At 38.0% G+C, this 24,623-nt stretch overlaps 2 protein-coding genes across 3 annotated transcripts; one reads left to right on the top strand and one right to left on the bottom strand.

Annotated features, from left to right (window-relative positions):
- The first annotated feature begins 3,881 nt into the window (after positions 1 to 3,881).
- hif1an (hypoxia inducible factor 1 subunit alpha inhibitor) lies at positions 3,882 to 12,328 on the top strand. The gene is made up of 8 exons (XM_044214399.1): positions 3,882 to 4,297; positions 7,083 to 7,333; positions 7,848 to 7,996; positions 8,128 to 8,273; positions 8,623 to 8,729; positions 9,593 to 9,656; positions 9,760 to 9,870; positions 10,198 to 12,328. Exons 1-8 carry the CDS (start codon positions 4,118 to 4,120, stop codon positions 10,252 to 10,254), a joined length of 1,065 nt encoding a protein of 354 aa, XP_044070334.1. The 5' UTR covers positions 3,882 to 4,117; the 3' UTR covers positions 10,255 to 12,328.
- A 125-nt stretch (positions 12,329 to 12,453) lies between these two features.
- cuedc2 (CUE domain containing 2) lies at positions 12,454 to 17,342 on the bottom strand. Of its 2 annotated transcripts, none has more exons than XM_044214400.1 (9): positions 17,186 to 17,342; positions 16,226 to 16,311; positions 15,989 to 16,132; positions 15,800 to 15,861; positions 15,459 to 15,592; positions 15,142 to 15,309; positions 14,972 to 15,036; positions 14,831 to 14,891; positions 12,454 to 14,737 (listed from the first exon to the last, which is right to left on the bottom strand). In XM_044214400.1, the coding sequence occupies exons 2-9, from the start codon at positions 16,297 to 16,299 to the stop codon at positions 14,591 to 14,593; spliced, it is 855 nt and encodes a 284-aa protein (XP_044070335.1). In that variant the 5' UTR covers positions 16,300 to 16,311; positions 17,186 to 17,342; the 3' UTR covers positions 12,454 to 14,590. The 2 variants fall into 2 exon arrangements, with proteins under 2 accessions (XP_044070335.1, XP_044070337.1); XM_044214402.1 differs by having other exon boundaries at positions 16,226 to 16,308; positions 17,186 to 17,328.
- Between the last annotated feature and the right edge of the window lie 7,281 nt (positions 17,343 to 24,623).

The raw sequence follows: 24,623 nt of genomic DNA, 5'->3' as shown, positions 1-24,623 counted from the left end.
TCGCATTGTTCGCATTGGGGTTAGGATACTGGGGCAAACCAACAAGAATAGAAAACTTTCCAAGCGTACTCTTCGTTCCATCACGCCTTTCTCAATTTCGCCTCAACAAATACCTCCCGTTCTCTCCCTCATCATGGTAATCCTCAAAGAGCCCCCTAACTCCCAAGCGCTTGGAAGTTTCTTTACTGTTTAATACTAGTTTAATTAACTTTGTCCAGACAGAGTAGGGCCGTGGGGGTGGAGGGCATGAGGCAAGTTGCCCTTAAAAATCATCCCGCCTCTAATTTTGTATGCTAATCTCCTTTTTCACGCCGCACCTCTTTAGGAGTGGGGGAAAGAAATGTTGGGAAAACTTTGGGTTGCCTGTGCAGGGCTTCCTGCGGCTGTTTTATTTCTGGGCCCACCTATTTGGATCCTTTCACTCCTCTAGGGCCTTCCTTTGCTCGATTTAACAATGAATGCAGAGCTAATCAGCTCTCTCGGAAATGCACCACTGTCGAGGAAGGTAATCCCTTCTTCTCTACTCTCAATGGGCTGTCGCCTTCTAAAGGACTTTGGGAAAAGGCTTTGCACAGATTCACACTGTTCTCTCAAAAGAAGTTAGTTCAAGTATTGTGCCCAAACAAGTGGGTTTTATAAACACATGCTTGCCAGGATACTCAACCCACCTGCAAGTAAGAAGTGCCAGGCCCAGGCAGACTAGCACATGGCAGCCCAAGCTGAAACCCTTCAGACGAGATGGGACATGAAAGAGGAGATTAGAGGTCCCATTGAGGAGGGGGCGTTCATTTCTGCACCTTCCTCCTTTTACTCAATAAAGTGTCAAGGAAACACCTTGTTGACATCTTATTTACCAAATAATGATCATAATCAAAACTCCTCCCTCCTCTGATGACCCCTGTGAGCTGGCTGGATTGCTCTGCCTGGCATGCAGCAAAACCCTCTCACCAACAAAACCAAGCATACCAAGCTTTTGCCCCGCGGCTCTGTGGATGTTCTGCAATTTACTGTGATAGGGAGTACAACGGAGGCACGTCAAAAAGTTCATTCAATGTATTTTTTTTGGGGGGGGGGTTAATTATGTGAGTCATGCTGTCACGCGCTGGCTCATTCTCAGCAGAAAATTTCCCACTTACACCCACATGTAAAAAAATCATCCCACAATGGAAAGCCTGCTGACACGGCAATCAGATAATGTGTGGGAAAGAAAAACGTGTTTGGCCGTTTTAAAGTGCAGCAGTTTGACACACCTGTGACACCGTTCGCTTATTCAGTCAAGATCAGTTGTGCACCAGCAGCAGAGATGAAAGAGTGGGCATTGCTCTAGTAGGCAGTGTATGAAGATAATGCTGTGCTTAACCTGGAGACCCAACGTCAGGTGCTGGACTGCAGGGTCAACAGAGAGAAGCAAAAACATTGCATTGCACACTGTAACACTTACACTTTACCCAGCTGTACCATACTTTTGTATTTGTCTTCAATCACTGATGTGTTCTTATATTCATAACATAATGGACCACTATATTGGCGATGAGATTCACAGTAGGAGGCAAAAACCTGAATTACAGACGTACAAAAACATGCAACATGTCCTCATCATCTCTCTGTTGATGTTATTCCTTCAAATGAACAACCACACAAATGGAATGGAGATGCACTGAATGAAAAACATTTTAACAGTGTGTGAAACAGCACATAACGTTGATCATGACTCAGACTACACCCCCCCCCCCAGAGAGTGACATGACCTCCGACCGAGGGGTCTAAACTTCTGTCTCTCAGGCTGGCCCTGCCATGTTAAATTTGCCAAAACACATGAGCCCGAGGTGCCGGAGAGAGATGCAACACCACAGAGGAAGAGTGGGGTTTTCAAGCAGACGCTTGCTCACAGAGCTTGAGTGATCAATTTAAACTTTTGTAGGGAACACCAGAGATTATTGATAGAAATGTGTAAATGTCTTTTTACTATAGCATTGAAAGATGATTGTTATCAAATTTTGAGTTTTGGTGTGAGGTGGAATTGGGTGCTTTTTGTTCATTTGGGCAGATTTCTCTCAAGTAGTGAGAGATAATACAATCAATAAAAGATGGGAAAACGACTTATAATGTTTCCGAGAATCCTTGACTAATAGGATTTATGGCTTAGGAGCTCTGGACCTACAACACCTAGAGGGGAGAGGGTCAGTATGAATGTGAGGGAAAGCCAACACTGATGAGTACAGATGAGTGGGACGTCCACCATGCACTCTTGAAGTGGTTAACAAAACTGAAGTCTGTAGTTACCTGTGTTGTATCATTATTGCATTAGCTGTAAGCTCAAGAAACTGGATGTTTTCAGCAGTAATCGGATGCTTAACACTCATCAGGAAACGGTTTCATTGTAACAGTAGCTCCTCGAGAGAGTCTTTGTTTTGACAGTAGTGCATCTGTTGGGGAGAAGACAGCAGTGGTGTGTGTGTCAGCAGGATTGAGATACAAGCTTCTTGAGGCTCACCAGGGTGGTCAATCTCCTGGCTGTGGGTATCTGCAAAGAATGGGGGGAGAGGAGCATCAGAGGGATCAGCTCAGCTCACTGATCTGCACAGGAAACACAGAGCATGGGAACCCACCAGGGAGCCCAATCTAGTCGCTGCTGTGGAAATCTGCTGATGCAGCCTGACTCAAGAGAAAACATACAAGATGTATCAGGTTTTACAAAAATTTCAGGAAATGCTTTTGTACTTTTGAGCTAAAATTATGCCTGTTGGTGGCTTTAAAAAGCTGTCACAAAAAGGTTAAAAATACAGAGTACCAATGATGAAAGTGATTACTCCATCTAGTTCAATACCAGTGTGACAATGACAAAACAGAGCAAGGCTCCATTGGCTGATAAAGTCCACCGAGCAAGGTACAGTGTGCACTGCTATCTCATGAAGAATGATCGGCCACTGATCAATAAAGTAATGCTGAGGCAATGATAACCATAGTTAAATATTAGGATTTCAAAAGTGTTTGCTCAGTCTTTCACATATTTCATAGAGAAAAAAGCCAAAGAGAGCAGGGACAACTTCTCAATGTGTCTGATGAAAAACGATTGCATTGTGTCCTGTGTTATACTTGTTATTGCTTCCTACTGTACAGCTCATTGCTCAGACCACCACTTGTGGAAGACGGATTCAGAATCAGATCACTTAAATTAAGTGTGGCAATACCACACTATAAAAATATTCCATTTCAGGTAAAGGTCTTGCATTAAAGATTTTACTTAAGTAAAAGTACATAAGTATTATCTGCAATATGTACTTGGTGTCAAAAATGAAAGTACTTATTATGTAGAATGACCCCTCCCAGTGTTATACTATTATATTCATATACTTTAATAATACAAAATAATATAACATTTAAAAATAATTTTAACTAAAAATAAATTTTAACTGCTTTATGTACTTTTGAGTAGTTTAATCTATGACAATGCATCACATTTTATAAACTCATTATATGTTTTATATGTAAAATCTTTGTCTGAAAAGTAACTTGTCACTATAGCTGTGAAATAAAGTAGAAGAGTAAAACGTACAATATTTCCCTCTGAAATGTAGAGGTGTATAAGTAGCTAAGTTAGATACAGTACTGGATTCGAACTTCTTATATAATTTAAATCCATGCATGCAGTTTCATCATGCTCACTCAGCGCAGTGTAATATTCCCTAGAGCTGTGAATGTTTGTTTGACAATCAATTTTCTGAAAAACAAGTGCAATAGGTCCCTCTAGTGGTAGAGCCAAACTATTACAGCATGAGCATTTAGTCACCCAGTCCTGCAGGTGTCGCTGTCCGATATTCTGGGCATACAATTATCGAAGTGTTTCCCTTACTATTTTAGTTTGTGTCGTTTGTTTTCTGTCTGTCAACACAGTGTGTAAACACCTACACGGAACAGAGCCGGAGAGAGGGGTTTGCTGTCGGCAGGACGGTGCAGATTTCCTTAATTAATTTAATAACTGTGAATGGGAAACGTTGTGTGATAGTCCCGCTGCTGACTCTGGAGCCTAGCAGAGTAGAGTCTGGAAGAAAAGCCAGTCTCTGGTTGTTTCATTGCAAGGAGGACGGAGGCAGCTAATCAGCGCTTGTCGACGACCATGGAAGCGCCGACCGTTGTAGAGGCTGACCCGGCGGCGGGCGAAGGTAGCGCCGCTTTCACTGGCGTCCAGAACAGGGACTGGGATGAGTCTCAGCTCCGAACATATTCTTTCCCAACCAAGCCCATTCCCAGACTGTCTCATACGGACCCCAGAGCAGAGATACTAATAAACAATGAGGTAAACCGACTGAGTTAGCTTGCTGAAACTTTTAACGCATCTTACTTGCCCGATCTATCGGTTAAGGGATCTCAGAGCTTTTTATAGCAAGAACCGCAAAGGTAGACCTGCACCGCAAACATTTTTATATCAGTTTAACTCAAGAAGATGCAGCTTGGAAACTATATTAGGTCAACAGTCATTAGTGTACATTATCGTATGAATGTATAGAGAGGTATTGAAAGTAACAGTGAACTGTATATCATTTTGTTTTCGTTTATTTCTTAACATGGTCTTGAGTGGAAGATTTCATCAGAGATGTAGCTTAATTTTAGAAGTCAAGTAGCTCAATTTGTAATGGTGACATCACAGTAACGTTATGTTAAAAGTCCAGTGGTTAAAATTTAGGAGGAGCTATTGGCAGAAATGGAATACAATATTTATAAATATGTTTTAATTGGTGTATAATCGCCTGAAAATAAGAATAATTGTCTTTTCATTACCTAAAAATAAGCCGTTTTTATCTACAGAGGGAGCGGGTCCCCTTCCACGGTGGCCGCCATGTTGCATTGCCATGTTTCTACAGTAGACCGGACAAACCAATCACTGGCTCTAAATTGGGCCATTGGCCACCATAGTTTCTCCTACAAGCTTGTAAGGGGAGGGTGATGCGAGAGGTATTCAAATGGTTGCAAAGATGCTAGATGCCACTAAATCCTACATACTGGATACATAACAACAGAGAGGTTATTTTTGCTTTTGCCTTTGCTAATCTGTTCATTAAAATAAGCAGCCCAACTGTTAAGATTTTGTCAAAGTGTGTCTTTGGTTACTATCAGTGGGCTTTTTGTACTTTTGGGAATGACAGTATAATAAAACTGCAAAGCCGATTGGGATTCAAGGACAACCCAATTAGTGATGTCACATCAGGTAGTGTGCAAAAAAAACAACATATCAATTGATAGCTTTGCAGATATGTTGGTGCATTTTCTGGTTAGGAGAAAAATCAGCTTGTTTTCTTATGATTGCATTTCACAGAGGGCAGAATGGGCAGCCTGCTAGTGCTATAATTTGTGTAGTTAGTGGTTCCTGAGAAAATGGAAACATTCAGGAGTTCATTAAAGTGTGTCATCCGGGTGCAAACCAAAAAGATGTGTAGGCCTATAGCAAATTAGATTCTGTATTAAGAATAACGTTCTCTTCTATCTAGTCATTATTAGTGTAGACAGGAACAGAAATGTGTCATCTAAAGTACTTCTCAAAATTGACCAGGTTCCATTTCTTCACTCAGATTTTGGCGAATCTATTGCACACTAACCTATAATAGTCAGCTCTTGAGAAATGGTTTACAAGATTAGTAACTCAGCAATCTGTCAAAATAACCCATGCACCACATTTGTACTTTGTGACGTGGCTCAAGTGAAGTGAAAAAACATTTTAAAACTGAGAATTTTTTTTTTTGTTAACTGAGATTCATAATTTGCACTAAAATGTCTACTGTGAGATATACAATTTTCCATTCTTGTATGCTTAAAGTCTGCTTCCAAGAAGTCACGAGGCTGATGTGAAAATTGGTGTGTGAACTGGAATATGCAGACAAAATAGGATTATGATGGGCAACAAAATCAGTGGTTATGGTTAATATTGAGGAACATAAAAGTAAAAGCATGTGTCCCTTTATTCACTACAGTAGGCATGGTTTGCACTATTGCATATTTATAATTTAAAACAGGCTAAAAGTGAATGTTAGGCTATTTGTTTGGAGTGAAGAAACTGGAGTTCATGGTCATTTTCAACAGGAGCTGTTTGAGTAATCTCTCAGTTTCAAACATTAACTCTGACACATGAATGAATAAATACACCATCACACAAAGTGATCTCATGGCTCACATTAGGAGTGACCTCTTCATTTCTTCCCTCTTTAGTTTAGAATTGGAATTCAACGGTCTTATTATTCTAGAACTCCCCCAACGACCATTCACATAAGCGCGCGTGCGACAGTGTTTACAGAACAGCGATACAAGATACATTTTTATTATTACACAAAGCCGATTTTACAGTCAACGCAATACGTGAAAGCCAAAAAGCATCACATGTAGCCGGTTGTTTATATGACTCAGAAGCCGCAACTTGAACACCGACCACACTAAAGTTAGTCGACGGCGTTTCATTTTAACTCTTGGGGACCGCACTCTCCCCGCGTTCTCCGGCGAAAGTGAAACCGAGAGCCAGGCAACGGGAGCGCGCCCAGCGGTCTACGTTCAGTTAGTCACGTAGCCCTCGGAGCTCAGTGTGTCCAATGACTTACACTGCAGTGTCGATGCACTGCGCGGGGATTTATGTTCCTTCTTGATTAAAAGGTTATTCTTGACAGAAATATAAATCGTTTCGGGATTTTATGTGGTAAAACACTGTGACACAATCAAGATGATGCACGTGCAGCAACCGTTAATGTTTATATAACACGTCTTTTACTTTAAAAGAATAAAATAAAATTTTTAAGGACTTTTTTTGCAGTTTTAATTATATTTCACCTATTTTATGAACCACATGAAAGTAAAACTTAATTGCAGTTTTATGCAACTACTGTAGATTTAGGAAAAAAACCCACTTAAAGATGAGGCAATAAATAAATATATAATACCACAATAATTTTAAAATAGTATGGGCAACCAGTGATATAGCCCTTTCAGCAGTCTTGCATTGATTATTCCTAAGTGTATAGGCTAATTCACTCAAAATAAACTATAAAAAATCTCAACTTTTGTAATATTACTGTATTGAATTGTCCCTTATCTGTTTTCAGGAACCAGTGGTTTTAACAGACACAAACCTTGTGTATCCAGCTCTCAAATGGGACATTGCCTACCTCCAGGAGAACATTGGAAATGGAGACTTCTCTGTTTACACTGCCAAAAACCACAAATTCCTCTACTATGATGAGAAAAAAATGGCTAATTTTGAGAACTTTGTCCCTACGTCACAACGAATGGAAATAAAATTCTCTGAATTTGTGGATAAAATGCATATAACGGAGGAAATGGAAGGAGAGGAGAGGTGAGATATATTTATAAGGATATTTTAGTTGGAATAGGAATATGATATGAGCTATGTTTATATTAACCCTGCCTGTGCTGATGCTCAATCCAAGATGTGATTATGCTGCAGGCGTGCTTGACAGTGAAGGGTGTTTTCTCTCATGTAATGCAGTACAGGAAAGTAGAGCAAACGACTAAGCATTTACACAGGAGAATCTGGGGAGCAGCCTATTACTGTGACCTGACTTGGCCTGGCAACGCACACACAGATCACTTACTAAAGTGAACTTGCTATTTGACTCACTGACGCTCACAGTGGTTGTTATCTGTTTGGATTGACACTGTCCCCTTCCATCAATATCATATTGTTCTTCATGGTTTAAAGAAGATGTAGTCTACTGAAATAGAAGTTCCTTGTACACAAGCTTATATCCTGCAGTCACATTTCTAGCAATTAGCTGCATTGCGAGTTGTTTCAGGTAGAACAAAGTGGCTCAAACATTTTGCATGTTGCTCTTCTTGTGCATTTCAAGGGTATATCTGCAGCAGACCTTGAATGACACAGTAGGGAAGAAGATTGTTGTTGACTTCCTTGGTTTCAACTGGAACTGGATCAACAAGCAGCAAGCCAAGAGAAACTGGGGACAGCTGACATCCAACCTGCTGCTCATAGGCATGGAGGGTAAGGGTTCTGACATTAAGAAATGCAGTTTCACAGTTGCTGATGTATAATGTAGGATAATATGGCTTCTCAATTTTCATTCTCAAAGTTTTCCACACATCACATTTTCTATTAATATTCTCTCACCGTAGGCAATGTGACACCAGCGCATTACGACGAACAGCAGAACTTCTTTGCACAGATCAAAGGCCATAAGAGATGCATCCTCTTCCCTCCAGACCAGTTTGAGTGTCTCTATCCATACCCTGTTCATCACCCCTGTGACAGACAGAGCCAAGTAAGCCATAGAACTTTGTTTATGTAATAGCATATTTGTGATTTAGTTCAGTTACCTTCATCTATAGATAATTCACAGTAAAGCTCTTAGAAAGAGGGAATCCCTTCAAAGACATCATACAGTGGTGTCTACACATTAAAGAAAGTTTATTATTAAGATACTGTGTTCAGAACACTTGAAATAAGGACATACATTTTGTCAAAATTGGTACATTATTCTAAAGTAAGACTTATTTTCAAACAAATGTCAGAAAAGTAGGAAGGAATTAAATGTCTGCAGTTAATAAAGACAGATGTATGAGGTACAGTATGTTCATGTTTTGTAATAAATCCATATTTTTCATTTATAGGTTGATTTTGATAACCCCGATTATGAGAAGTTTCCCAATTTTAAAAATGTTGTTGGCTATGAGGCTGTTGTGGGCCCAGGAGATGTGCTCTACATCCCCATGTATTGGTAAGAAGTACTTCTGTATGACCTTTCTATAGAAATTATGTATACCAACATTACTTGTGTAGAAAAATCAGCTCCACCACTAAATCAGCTGATTATCTCTAGGGCATTGAGTTTTTCTTGGATGCACTGTGTTTTCATGCTTTCTGCATTTCAGTATGATATTCTTTGATTTAACTGTTCAACATGCTGTTAGAAAATTATTATCATCAATTTTTTTGTATTATTGAGTATTTACTGTGCCTTATTGATTGCCCCAGAATTGTTAGACATTTGTGCTGTTAAAAGTAACTACTGTATAAATGCAGTCGTAATTGTTAGTAATAAAGCTTATGTGTTAGAGCATGAATCCACAGCGAGTGCAGGGCATTGGTGTTATTTTATAAACTGGTAAGAAAAAAATATACATAGTCATAATAGTTACTAGTGTGTGTTGATTTAAAGTAGTTTACAAGGAGGGTTTCAGCTCATATTAAAAATAAAAACCTCCTTGCACAAGCTTTAGTTCAAGAATAAACTAAATTTATATTGCAGTTTTGTACATAAGCTCAAAGATTAAAGTTGGCCTGGAAGCTGTCACTGCACTCGCTGGAGATGCCTGCACCCAGTGATTACATTTCCTTGCATTGGCATTTATTTTTGGGTGTTTTCCCATGAATGTCACCACTAAGAAAAAGTGCAAGACAACGGTGTGTTTCCTGCTTACTAAACTGCCTATTCTATCGATGTAGATTATCTATTCTCTGTAGTTTCTCAAACAATGTCTTACTTGCATGTAAGATGCTGACATTAAATAAAAGGAAGAAGTTACTCTCTCAGCCAGAGTTTGATGAATTTAGTTATTTATATTTTTCTTCTTTCATCAGGTGGCATCACATTGAATCACTGTTGAATGGTGGAGTGACGATCACTGTAAACTTCTGGTACAAAGTATGCATATTTGAGTCATTACAACTGTTACTTCAACATTTGTGTTGTCTTTGCCACTACATCCTTCTTCATGATCACTCACCTTTTTGACTCATTGGTTCAGGGTGCCCCCACACCCAAGAGGATAGAATACCCCCTGCGAGCTCATCAGAAGGTGGCCATCATGAGAAATATTGAGAAGATGCTGGGAGAAGCACTTGGAGACCCACATGAGGTAAAAGCACTTGCTTTTATATTCTCTTTGCAATACAAACTCTTTCCTATCATCAGTGTACTGATTGCATAAGTCACACATGAATGTCACACTGCCAGTTTCTAGAACATCAAATCAGACCCAAATTTAGGTCACCTGTTCCATGAAATCCCTGGGGCATGCTGACCCTTCCAGCAACCCAATTACTGCGAATATTTATGGCTTAATTGATTTAGTACAAAGGAAAGATACAGTATATGCAGCCTGGGACAATGAGTGAAACAATGTAATATGTCAGATACTATGAAGTAGCTTATCATAACCAGGAATCCATTTGTTTTTCTGTAGGTTGGACCTTTGCTGAAAACGATGATCAAGGGACGATATGACCAGGATCACAGTTAGAGCCCCACCCATGAAAATGTTAACTAAACTGCTTTGGAAACGGTATGCACGTGAAAGTGAGACTGCTGCGTGTGTTCTGTGCATTCTGACTTTGGAGCTACGTATCACTGCATGGCAATAAGCGGCCATCTGGAAACCATTCTGCTTCAGTTGTCGCCGAGAGCCATGGTCATTGCAAATACAACAATTACAGAAGACACATCTGACTAACGCATCGGAATTTGCTCTACTTGAAGTCTTTGAAGAGGAGGTCTAATTTATAGACTTGTGGATATATTTATGTGAACCAGTGTTTTCTCAACATTCTCATAATTCAAGCTAATGGGTATTTGGGTGCATTTGCACACCCAGTCAGTACAAGTTGTCTGAGATTGGTACCTAAATATTTTGACCACTAATGAATGAGTCAAGAGGTATTATATATATATATATATATACAGTACACATCAGTTAGACACAGGACATTTCTTATATACATGTAATAACACAGTTGTGTTTGAATGACTATACTGTATTCTCCATCTTTATCATTAAGATAGCTTTAAGACGGATTTGGTTCATACCTCTAAAAACGAAAGGTCTTGTAAGTGTGAAATATTTATCCACGTAATCTGCATTATCTCTGTCTACCTGCATGGTTTTGGGGAGTGATCAGCAAGAATTTTCTGTTGCAAAGAAGACAGCATAGGCACAGCAATAAAACACAGAAGTACAGTGATTAAAAACTGTGATGAAATATGATCAAAAATATGCGTGTGTGTGTGGGGGGGTGGGTCGTATATTCAGCTGAAGGAATATGTGACTGCTTGCAGCTAAGTTATTTTAGCTGAGTGATTGCTTTGTGTTTTATTTATGCTCTTGCTTGTTTGATTTATATTTTAAGGACTTTATTGGATGTGCTATTCTGTGTACAAGTAATAGGTGAGGGAGTACCGAAAACAAATTACATACTGCAATTTTAGTTGCAAATATGGTTAACTTTAAGAATTAAAAGCAAATACTGCTGTTTATACTAAAATACTGTTTTTGGGGAAACTTCTCAAAGTAATTACAGGTGATTTGGGAATATGATGGTTAAATCTGTTATGAGTGTAAAAGTGGTTAAAGCAAACTGCTTAATTTTTACATTTTGTTAATATGTTATTAATGGACTGAACTAGCTGACTGCTGGGATGTAGCTTATGTATCAGCCATTGCAGGGCAACATAATGTACCATGTAGTGGTCAAGTCTGCAGCTGCATGTTAAGCTTGATGTATTGTTACCTGGTTCTATACTGCTACAATACAAATATTCAACATGGTGTGTTAAATCCAGCAGATCTGAGATAAAATTAAGCTGCAATGGTTACAAAAGTCAAATTCCAGTTTAAAACTTGCTCTTATGATTACTTTAGGTTAACAATCCTCAGAAATGCACTTATTTTTACTTACATGCAGCCATATTTTGAAGATCTTAAAGTAAAGTGCTCTCTCGAACTATTGTAAAAATGTATATTAAACAAAAGGGGAGGATCATTTCATAAATTGTGCTGTATGTGCCAAACCAACATACAAACCAGTAGATGGGTATCTCCATATTCAGAAAGCTTTGTTTGTCTGTGACATTGGATGAATCAGTAAGTGATGAACTATAAAATAGGAATACCCAAGCACTTAATTCACCAGGAATGTACTGGTTTTCAAGAGTTTTGTTGTGTCTGATTAAAGTTCAACCTTTAAATTGCTGACAATGTGCATATCTATTTCTTACAGATTGCACGATGATGGAACAGAGCTACTTCCTCTGTAAAAAAAGAATTAACCCGATTGATGTTTCATCTCTCTTTTCTAAGTTAACCCTGTTTACTATATGTGCCTTGCTTAATAATGGCGTGGCACTAAGTGTTTCAAGGACATGTTTTTTTAAAATGTTTATTATATGGTCAAAATGTTTGTTTTAACTCTGGCATTAAACAGCTTAATAGGCGGGACTGATGAGGGTTCATAGATGGATTGATGGATGCCTGTTTTTTGTTTTCAACATTCAGTATGTGCTCTCCCTGTTCCTCTGATTAAAGTTTGTTTGCAAAGTTCTACAGTTCTGAATGACTGCTGAAAGATGTGATTTCTTACACACAAAGCTATGAAATAAAATATTTGATGGTTTGAATTAGTATCTTAAGTAACATGAGTGAATAATTCAAAGAATACGATGTGAATGATCTACAAAAATTAGTATTTATTTACTATAAATTGTGCGTCAGCGGTTTCTCAAAGCGCAGGGTTAAAACGCAGTTGTGACTAAACAGCTTATGTAAGTCCAGTCCATGCTCTACAATATCATACAGTCATTAAAGACAATGTTGCTGCTGATAATGACAAGTATCAGTGACAACACATCTTTTCAACACTTGATTGTGTTACACCTACACTCAGGAACACTGTATTATACTACCAATCAAAAACAATTGCTTATAGCTGCTCCAAATGGATGCAGACGAACACAAATAATCAACAGTATAATAAAAAGTATATACTAGTAAAAAATCCTGACCAACCCATTTATCCTAATATACTACTAACAAGCATCAAATAAGAATCCACACAATCAAATATTCCACAACCAACATTCACAAGCGAAGCAAAATTCACAGAACACAAGAGGAGATAAAAGCAGTCGTGATAGAGGACCACTTCGGTAACATCATGTAAACAGACCCTGAAAGCACACAACAGGCCTCTTCACAATAAACACATGATCAGAGACTTTGTCAAATCTAAACATCTATATCAAAAAATAAAGATAATGCTGTTGGAATGAACTTTAAAATCAAGTCCTCCAGCGGCATGTTTTGCTAACATTTAGGGGCAACCACAGTCCTCCACTTCATTATGCCAAACATTCTAGTGCTGTGTGCACACCTTGAGAATTTAATTTGTTGTGCTAGAAAATTAATTACCAATGAATTTATTGAGAGTTATACAGTGTTTTCCATTACAGTTGAATAATAAAATGATATTTAAGGTCTGTGAAAAGAAGTGCACCACTTGTTTTATCAGGGCATAGTTGTGTCACTGACAAATATTTGACATTTTCTCGTTTGCTGCTCGGGGTCTCTGGTCGCAGCGACAGGTTAGCAAATGGCTTTGAGCCAAGGTCATCATGTTTCAATTTTCAATTAAAATTCTGTGTTTTTCTGTTTTTCATTTGAGAAATTATACACAACAAAAATCATGTTATATAGTGTAAAACTTTGCATATTATCACATACTCTTCCTTTATTTGCCATAAGGGTAGTGATAGAAGGTGATAAAAGCTGATAAGGACTATGGCCTTCTTCTTGTGGATTTAACTTCTAGCAGACTATTTACTGTTATGAGGACAATTCAAGGTGGTTCTCAACTGCCTCGAAAACATAGAACCTCCTTCATTATCCAAAGTTATCTGGATAATTTTGCTCAAATCTGGAACATGGACTGAGAAAAAACTGATCTGTTCAGCAAAGTTATCCAGATAACTCAGTTAACCATGCAGGCCAGATTCTTTAGTCGTCATACTGTACACAGTATAATCTGCGGTGTGTCATAAGCGTCATACTGGAGATCTGTAGCACATCATAGGCATCCAAAAGAGGAAGACTCCATATGGCCACATACTGCTATGGTTACCCGCTGTGCAAATGTGCATTAAAAAAATCTATACGTCAGTTTCATTTAAAACCATTTTGTAGCACAACAAATTGTCCAAAACACAAGGCTTGACCAACCACTTTCACAGCACTGTTTCACTCTTGTATGATGTAAAAATAGAACTTTAAAAAAATTGGCGTCAATGACTTAATATGCACATAAAAAAGCAGTTGAAACTTGTAATGTCCAGAAGAAATTCTACAGCACCACTAGAACTTATTTACAGAAATGACAATTAATTAATCTCTACAACTTCATAATTATGAATCTATACTGTACTGAGTTAAAGAAAATACAGATACAAAAATAAGAAAATAAGAAAAAAACCCAATAATGTCAGTGCAACATCAGACCTGCTGAGATGGCAAAAAGTAGATACGTTAGGCTGTTACACAAACAAGAACACAAGTTACAACATCCCCACCAAAATGTCACACTAAATGTCAAAAGCTCCTCAAGGAAGTGATGCAACTGAAACAATGTAATTTAATGTTTTAACCAAGGTATATAACGGTAACGTTTTTAAAAAATAAGCCACTGACACATTAACAAACATATTCATTTACTTGGGAAAAATCTAACAAATTCAGGCTAAATGAACTTAATAAATAGAAAATAATGTAAACAATATTGTCAGTAGCTGCTCTTACACTGTTGTGCCTGTCATCAATGGAATCTGTACTTTCGCGCAGGCTTGAGGTTGACATATGTCTTCTTCATGTCCTCTGTCTCATTTTTCTTCACAAGTTGATATCGCTCTCCTTTTGTGGTTACCACCTGGTTACTGTGGTACCTAACTAGCTTCTTTGGAGCCTGTAAAAATCACACCAGATTGCACAAGTTGTATTGCATGAAACAGATTTGATGAAGCTAAATTGTGAATGTGGAGTATAACCAGAGACTTACATCTTTTGGGGCGACAGGACGGTGTGTTTTGTTATCATCCTCACTGTCCACCAGCATGTATCTATGGAGATGAAACAGTCATAAACACACCGAAACAAAGGCAACTTCTGCTCTTCTCAGGATAATAGCAATCTTACTCACTTCTCAAGGATGCTCTCTTTAAGTTTCTGGTCTGCCAGTGAGGAAATACTCTTCCCATGGTTTACCTGAGGCAACAGGATAACATCAAATCAGACTGCTAATATATACAAGGTAGGCAGCGGCTGACATGAAACACAGTGGCAGTGTTTCTGTGTGTAGCAGAGACTCACATTAAGAGGAGTGGTGCTGAGTTGGACGTCGCCCTCTATGATAAGGCGCACAGCTTCCTCCATGTCTCCTTTGGCAATAGACAGGGCGCTGCGAGCCTCGGACAGACTACACTTGGGAAACATCTCCAGCAGGTGCTGCTCCTGGGCCTCCCACTCAGACACTGGTAGCTGGACATATACACATTTAAATTACCTCTAATTCAGATGGATGTCATCAGCAGGACACACAATGAGCATAAGTGAAATTATAGTAATTCAAAAATGTAGTCGTATCAAGAAAAGGAAAATAATGTGCTGATGTGTGCTGAAATTATAACCTTGGCAGTGGCGCCCTCTGTCTGTGTTTTAAGGCACTGTGTTTCTCTTCCTGGTGGGGGTTCACTGCGCAGGGTGGTTAGTTTCAATGAAATTTCTTCTGTCCTTGCCTTAGGCACACTGTTTTCTTCATCAGCTAACAATGAAACAAACACATTTACATCAATACACTGTAATATAAATGTTAGGCTAATGATCCCCATCTAAAATTAGTGTAACTGCCCAATAAATTTAGTTTGTTTAGATGACTCCTTTGGCAATATTATGAAAATTAAGAAACAATTTGGAAAGGTTGAGACTGCCACAATGCTGTATGTATTAGAAATAATAATAAAAGCACTACCTGAGGTCCGAGCAGTGGCTAGTTTTGAAGCCAGGCTGAACATCATTTCACAGACTTTGACACTGCAAAATGAAAATACACATTTGTAATAACAACAAATGACAGAGTAATGTAGTTGTCAGGTCTCCTTTATCACAGATTCAGCACAGTACAACAAGAACAGAGAAAAATGTGTGACTGTCTCTTTGCCTGTCAATTGCAGCAAAGCCAGGTATGTAAGCTTCTAGCATCTCTGCAAAGACCTCCACGTCAAAGTTCTCCTCAACACTCTGCTGGGAGCCAAGATCCTCCAGGACTCCAGTGATGTAAGACAGAAGAACATCATCCAGTGTGCTGCATTGAATGGCAAACAACAAGTTACTGTAAAACTGACTGAACTAGCCTTTTTTTTTTTGTAAGAATGCAAAAAAAAGGGGAATTGTTTACCTGAGATCTGCATCAGGAATGTAAGCCTGAATAAATTCATGCAGCGCACTGTGGATGATTTTGTGGAGGTCCATTGCGTTCTCCTACTGTTCAGTAGAGGAAATACAGAGTCAAAGTGCTGGAGTTGGGGTACAACAGATGGTCGAGGCAGTTATAATGAGCAGCAGTGACTGCAAACCTTAAACAACCATACACAACAGTTGTCATCCATGTACCAAATATGGTACACCATCAGCTCAGACTTAGATAGAAATGTTACAAAAGCATCTCTTACGAAAGCTTGGTTGTGAAAGCTTGCTGCAGTATCTGTCACGGTAGGACGCTAGTGGTGGACAGACCTACATGAACTTATCAGCTGGTAGACTTCACGATTCATTTCAACAAGGATCACCAGTCAAGTTAGCCAGGATGCATTGATAACTAACGTCAACAATAAAATCGTTGAGGATGCTAACATTACTTAACGTCTTCACTATACAAATTAAGTTAATAGTTGATCTCACATATCTATGTAGCTAATGTCATCAAACAAAGCTTTTGCGTCACACTCATGTAACTACAGCAATATAATAAACTTGCTAACGTTAGTTTTGATGCCCGACGTTAGCATTGCAGCTACTCGGATATTAGTTATTAGCTAGCTAGCTAATGGTTAATATTCTAACGCCACAGCTACGCTATCATTAGCTAAACCGTTGCAGGACAGTCGTGTTTATTGTCCACCTCATACAGTCAATTGCCGTGTATATTTTCTCAATATTATTAGTGTTCATACATCAACAAGGTTAACCATCTTCGTATCCTCAAAGATAAATAACTGTAACGATAGGTTGTTGGCGAACTAGCATTAGCTTAAGTTGTTTTTTGTTAGCTAACAACTGCTAGCTAACGGTTAGCGCTTAATGCCAAACCACCGTGGGTTATTTATATCGGAAATACTTTTACTGGAGCAAAACTTACTGTGATTATAGGGACATGAAGCTCAAAGTCTTCCCCAAATGTATTAAGGGGAGGCTGGTCAGTGCAGTGCTTACAGGCTTTCTATACGTGCTGTTTGTTAGCACGCACGATTCAAAACATTGGCACGTCACTTCCTCTGATTGTAAACACTAAACAGCCTGGTGAAATGCAGCAATTATTTAATGAATTTCTATATATGTGTGCAACTTCTTTGGATTGATTGTTTAACATGGAGTTGAAATGCTCTTTGGAACTAAGAAAAGAGATAGAAGCCATTTTTTGTATTTAAATACTTCTTTTATTGATTGAAATTTTTAAATAGTCACTAACCCTGACATACATCCAGTTCAGTACTGAGATTAGACACTGTAGCATTTTATTAGAGCTGTAATGATAAGTTAATTAATTGATTAATTACTCCTGAAGGACGTTTTTGTAGTTGATGATCAACTATTGTTGCTGTTGCAACTATTTTTATTATTTATTTTTATCGATTAATCATCTGAGTAATTTTTCAAGCAAAAATGCCCAGAATTTGCTTGTTTCCTATTCCTCCAATTTCTGTTTTTCTCTCTTTTATATCAGTGCAAACTGAATATCTTTGGGTTTTGGACTGTTGATGGAACAAAACAAGACATTTTAAGAAGTCACCTTAGGCTCTGGGAACTGATGGATTGATTAATCAAGAAATAAAAATATATATTAAAACAAGATCACATTGAATTTTTTCTCATGTTTCAATGAAAACTTTTTTTACAATTAAATATACAGCTAACATGTTTGTTTAAGACGTTGTCCTCTTTGGTTCCTGACTCAGTGTCTGAACACTGGTCTAGCCTATATTAGGCCAGTTAATAGTTTACTCTCACTTGGACATTATCTTATATCTTTTGCCAGATCCATACATAGTTGATGATCAAGGTGTTATCTGAGGCAACATCAATGATGTCATCAGATCCTGCTCTCAGTTACCTCCGCCTGTGTTGGTATTATAACAGATATGTACCTGTAAATCATTAATGCCCATTCAATTGTTTCCCTGCTCCCTTGGCAGTATCTCTTGCCGGCTGTAGTATTTCATCTGGAAATATGGTACTTGCTACTGATAAAACAAGCAAGAACAATTCTCAACTTGGCTGAACTCTGTTTCACCTCTGAGCTCATGGCTAGACAGGTGGGGCTGAGGTATCGGGGCAGAGCATGTAAAATGTACAGCAAAGGAGAGCATCTTGGTTTTCTCCATGTGTGTTAACAGCTGACATTGAGAACAGCATGTAAGCCATATAACCAATGGTGGAAGAAGTATTCGGATCTAAAAAAAGTAGCAACCCTACAGTGTAAAAAGAATTAGCATCAAACTATACTTAAAGTATCAAAAGTAAAAGTACTCATTATACAGAATGGCCCATTTTAGAATCATATATATTCCTGGATTATACTTATTGATGTATTACTGATGTAACACTTTAATGTTGCATCTGGTAAAAGTGGGGTGTAGTGGCAATTCCTTTGGAATAAAGTAACACTCAAGGCAATCACTTGTCTTTCTGTAGGTTTACTTCAAGCGTCTGCAGACGGACTCACAGCAGCAAAAACATACATCAGTATAATCTGCTCTGAATGAGTACAGAGAAAAAAGGAGCATCAGTTATTTATCCAGTCTTCAGGGTCAGACTCCTCAACCCGGGGAGAAGAGTGTCCCTGAAGTCTTTTAATAATTTTAATGACTTTATATATTGCTGGGTAGCTTAACCTATGGTAATATATCATATTTTATTAGTTGATTTATATTTTATATTAATAATCTAAATCTGCAAATTAACTAGTAACTAAAGCTGTCATATAAATGTAGTGGAGTATAAATGCAATATTTCCCTCTGAGATGTAGCGGAGTAGAAGTATTAAGTAGCATAAAATGGAAATAGTCAAGTTAAGTACAAGTACCTCAAAATTGTACTTAAGTAAAGTACTAGAGTAAATGTATGTAGTTACTTTCCACCTCTGCAAATAACACATACTAATACACTTGGACACAACGAGTATCATCAATATACTGTAATTATATGTTCACACTTACATTCAAATTGTACAGATTTAAGCTTCAGGCAACATTTGGTTACACTTTTACATACAAAGCAAATTCTTAACTGCATTGTCAAATTTAGCCCCAAACAAAAATGAATGATTGCAAAGCCACCCTGGATCCTGTATATAATCATGTTTTTCATCTTCTGCAATTCAGAATTCAGCGGTAAATATTAACTCATGCTGACAGACCTACTAAAGCTAAAACTGGCTTCCTTTTTTTCTTCTTTTTAAAGTAAAAGTTGTCCCAACACTAGGTGGCAGCATTGAGTTATTAGTGACAGCAGGACTTCATCCATGTCTCTCTTGACACCTTCCAGTAGAAACAAAACAACAAAAGAGATTTATTTCTTACATCAGATCCACAATAGTTTATAGCATCTTGGGATGAAATGCTCTTATTGTCATTTTTTAAAACAACACTATTCATTCTGTAACCTGAACCTTAACCTTAAAACACAGAAGTTGTGAGTAGAGTTCACAGAGGCAACATATACTTAAATTTGGTCAGCTGCCATCATCAGAAAATAAGTGCTGATGTTGTGGTGGAAGATTGTTATTGATTGTCAGATTGCTAAAGTCATTTATGTTTGGTCAGTTTTTCTGATTTGACTTTATGAGCAAGGACTTCACATTTGTATGCATGCACGGCTAAGCAGTTGGGATATGAGTTAATGCTTCTGTGTGAGTGAGAGAGGGAGACTGTACTGAAGCATGCTCAGCCAGTGATGCACTTATCCAATCAGTAATTCCAGCTATGTTTGAATTAGTGCATAATAACACATTGCAAAAGAGGAAATTTCTGATTTTGTTTAACTATGATGAATATAGAACAAATATCTCTCCCAGCATCACTTTGAAGTTAGAACCATTTCTTATAAAGGTTAAAATATTCTTTTAGGCTGTTGGTCTTGGTCTCCTGCTATTGCTCTTATCAAACAGAAGAAACAAAGAACCTGCGAAACATTCTGACATGCAGTTGTATAATCATTGTACAATCACATATAAACACACACGCATTAAGTCGAATCAATGTATACAAATGGCGTACACCTTCAATAATAACAAGGAACATATTGCACCTTTAGCCTCAAGCTACATTATTATTTAAAACTGCCATTGAGGGAGGCACAAACAAGTAGAATGGTTGAGTTAAAATGGTGCCATATCCTTGCGTTTGTTTTGTGCATGCGTGTGACAGTAAAATAGATAAATGTATTTGTATATTTAAGTGTATTTAATGTAAATTTGAAATAGACAGTTTGTCCAAAGCACATATATGAAGGGAAATTAATTTGGAAATGAATGTATTTCTTCTGCTTTTAGGCATAAGAACAAGACTGTTCTACAAATGTCCAAGAGGTATTTTATTCAAACATTTTAAAATGTGTAAACTCATACGTTACACATTAATGTGTAAGTGGAAGAGCTTAATATGTGCTAATGGTATGTTTACTCATTTCTGTTCCTATATGCCAGGGTACAATCAAGCATGTCATGCAACAATGTCGAGGCAGGGCACATAATGTGGATATTGTACTGGTGGCACAGATTTCCATTTTCACACAGACAATGGGGACTGGGGGTTGGCTGGGGGGATGTCTGAGCAAATTTTTTTTTTTTTTTACAGTCCTCATCAGAGTCACCAAAACACTGAATGATTTACTGCCAAATTAATTACCCTTTACCCAACTTTAGACAATAATGCTTAGAGCTGTCTGTCGGAACAGTATTATTCCATTAACGTTCGATTTGCAGTTCAGCCAGAGTGACTTCACATTTAGATTTTATTGTATTTTCTTAGTGAATGTGTAGCATTGCATCCACAATACAAAGGCACAGAATTATCTGACAGTTGAATCACCTGTGCCGGAGAGATGGGATCAGCACATTATTTGGAGAGAGAGTTTGTTAAAAATTTTAAACACTTAACATATCTGTTCCAAAGCATTACAAAAGGTGCATTTACAGAGTGAATTCAACCACAGTGCAGTTTAATTAATTGAAACTTTTACAATATAAGGCCTCCTCCACAATCATAACCCATATTTAATCAAATCTAAGACTCACTAATAATTTCACCTCTCTCTTCTTGGGTCGTGTGATTCAAAGCGTTATTGCGTAGACATATAACAAAAGTACAGTATTAGCAACACTAGTGAAATCAAAGTTGGCATATGTTTTTAATCAAATTTTACCCTTACGCTTTTTTTTCTTTATCAAAAGCTGCAGGTTATTGACTTGAAGGGACTTGGAGCATGAGCATGAGATGAGCTGGCTGGTTGTCTGAGGGTGCGGCTGACCTGATCCAGATCCGGGCCACCTGTGTGGGCTAGCCTGCCTTCCCGTCTGCCTCCTGTACTGTCTCCAGGAAGTGGTCACCAGGCAGCCCATTGGCACTTTTTCCCTCCACTTCAACTTCCCCAACCAGCCACACAATTATATATTTAATACATAAAAAAAGAAAATTTGAATATACTGTTGATGAATATTCAGCAGATACATTTATGAAAAAAAGTTTTGTTAGGCTTAATAAGGTGCAACAGATGGGTGCAATAAGTGGGGCTTAGGTTCATCTCAGTAAATGGGTTGGTCCCCCCTGTCTTGGTCTGTGTGTCTCTCTTCAGTAGTCGATAGGTTTACCTGCCCATGGCATCCATCTTGTGTGGCCCCCCTCGCATTACCATTGATCTGAGGGAAATAAAGAGCACACGTGTTATTATATACAGCCCGGAAAAACACCCTCTCATAGTGATGGAGTGAACAGGCCAAATGTATGAAATATTGCCCCTCCGACATATTCTGTCTTCCTGTCAATAGTGCAGCCTTTGCCTACAACCTGGATCAATAGGGACTTATCTTTTCATGATAACACATAACAATGTTGTCTGTTGTCTTTTTCTGATATTGAAGTTCTAATTCTATCTCTACGCCTTTTTTCAAATCATCCACACTGATATGTATATTTGGACATGCTTTTATAACTCTTTCTCATTTTTCCGTTTTTTTCCCCCCTAAAGAAATAAAATTGGTGTGGGCCTGCTAGTCTGAGACATGGCAGTTACAAATTTACATGTTGGTTTTCTGGACGTTTCTCTGAAGCTTTTGGGGGTCTCTCATGTGTGAGACTGCTCAGCGGAGAGAAGACACCCCTCTGTAAAAACATCTGTTGTGGAAATGGCTGTCAGACTCCCTTTTGTGGGCTCCGTCTCTTCTTTGCACAGAGATTGTCATTTGTTTTGATCATTTATGTGGGTGAAAGAATAATGATAAAAAATCTGGAGAATTTACCCATGCAGTTGAGCAGTCTACAGTTGGGCTGTGCTTTTTTTTTATTTTTATGGACAGGAACAGGAACATTTTTCTCTGATTTAGTGACTTCATGGTCTGCACATTGAGGCATGTCATGTAACTATGTTATTTAATGTAAAAGTAAACTATAATGCACTGTGAGTGATATGACAAAGTAAAGTTTTTAGAAATATTGCAATGAACCATTTCAGTAATCATACATTCCCTGTAGCCTACATTAGTGTTATGGACAAGCTGCTTAAGGATGATAACAAAAAATACTCTTTAATTATTCATGATGCCGTGATCATTATCATGTATGGAGGAAGTCAGTGGAAAAGAAAAATTGGCATTGTCTGTTATTATTTAGAGTGATTTCATTGTGGAAAATGCAATTTCTCTTTGCATTAAAAATAAAATACCCACTGTAGTCATCCATTCTGTCAGCAGTCAAGTACAATAACATGCATAGGAAGTGATAAGTATAAAAAGCAGCTGTCTGGGTCCGTGAAATTTATTGTCAACTTTCAAAATGGCCCAGGGTGCGGTGATGCCACTATTCTCCACCTACACAGGAAGTGTTTTGAAAGCACCTGTCCAGTAGTACCACAATACACATCACCTCTATGTACTCCCAGGTCAGCTGCCATTTATTGCAGTCAAGCTGCTCTTTCAGCTAATTCCTTTTCACTATTATCCACTCAAAACATAAAACAAACTCATTCCAAACTACTTTGCTTTGTATAAAATTATAAGGATTGCATTCAGACAAGTTAAGTCAAGTTTTAAACAGATGATGCTTGATGCAGATTCCATGCTTGTATGTTTTTCAGTGTTTTAGGGACCTTATACAACAGGAAAATCCCTGCATTGTTGAATCATTGAGGCCAATTAAGGAATGTGTCAATTGTGACAGCTGACTTACCCAGCCAGAGTTGGACAATGTATCTATATATGTAAAAAATCTAGACATTTAATTTTGACAACGACCTCTTATAACATTGTTAGAAATAAAAGTAAACGGTTCTGGTAGGACAGACTGTATTTCCTGTGAGTCCCAAAAGCCTGTTCTGAGCTGTTTTCACTTGTTCTGAAGCATAGCGTCAATTTTCGACCATGTTCGACCATTTTCTCAGTTTACGCATTGGCTGAAACATAATGTCACATGAGTTTACAATGCAAATCCTGATGTCATATTAACTCTTAGAGTCATGTAAATGATGTACCTGAGTGTAGGTACCATTTCCAGTTTTGATTTCTTCATAAACATATATGAATAAAGTAAAAACAAACTATGCTTTGATGTATACTTCATTTATTTTAATAAAATAGAGCTAATTCTATATAAAATAATCTAAGCATTGTGTATGAGACCTGGTTTAAAAGGTGTAAAAGATGTCTACATATATATGATCCATAACAGCAAGATCCCTGCATGAATTAATGAAATGCCTGTTTGTGATTCTTTGATTTTCCTGTAGAACAGGTGAGTGTTTGAGCAGAGTGACACCTCATAAACCTGTTCCTGTGTCTTCTTATCTGTCTTCCTGACAATCCCAGGTCCCTGAGCATGCTGTCGTTTCCCCTCGGGCCCATTATCAGATCCCCTCTGTAGGCTCCCAGCAGCAGCAGTTATTGTGGAAGACTATTTTTATAGCCCCATGATGTCTGTGACAACACTACCTTTTATGAGTGAGTGCATGTTTGCTTGTGGTCTTTGGGATGGTAGTTTCCTTTTTATTTTGACTGAGAAGCTTCCCCCCAATTTTTTTTCTTTTTTCCACATCAAATAAAATCAAATATAAACGCCTATTGAAGAATTTAATGCTGAATTTAATGTTGAGGTTATTTTCAAATATTATATCATTAATCATCTTTTTTCCAATCATGTTTCAGCACTGATCGGTCCCTCGCACTATCTGTGGGAAACCTGTTATCTCCCTCTGCCATTCATGTACACATTTATTGGATTCCAAGTCTCTGGGATCAATCTTTTGGCCACCAGAGGAGCATAGCTAATGGCAACATTAGAATGGCTTTGTGAGAGGGACTGGCCGGATGC

The sequence above is a fragment of the Siniperca chuatsi genome, linkage group LG11 (assembly GCF_020085105.1).
Source record: "Siniperca chuatsi isolate FFG_IHB_CAS linkage group LG11, ASM2008510v1, whole genome shotgun sequence".
Lineage (NCBI taxonomy): Eukaryota > Metazoa > Chordata > Actinopteri > Centrarchiformes > Sinipercidae > Siniperca > Siniperca chuatsi.
The sequence above is the reverse complement of the archived record's forward strand: the minus strand, read 5'-3'. Positions and strand labels throughout refer to the sequence as shown.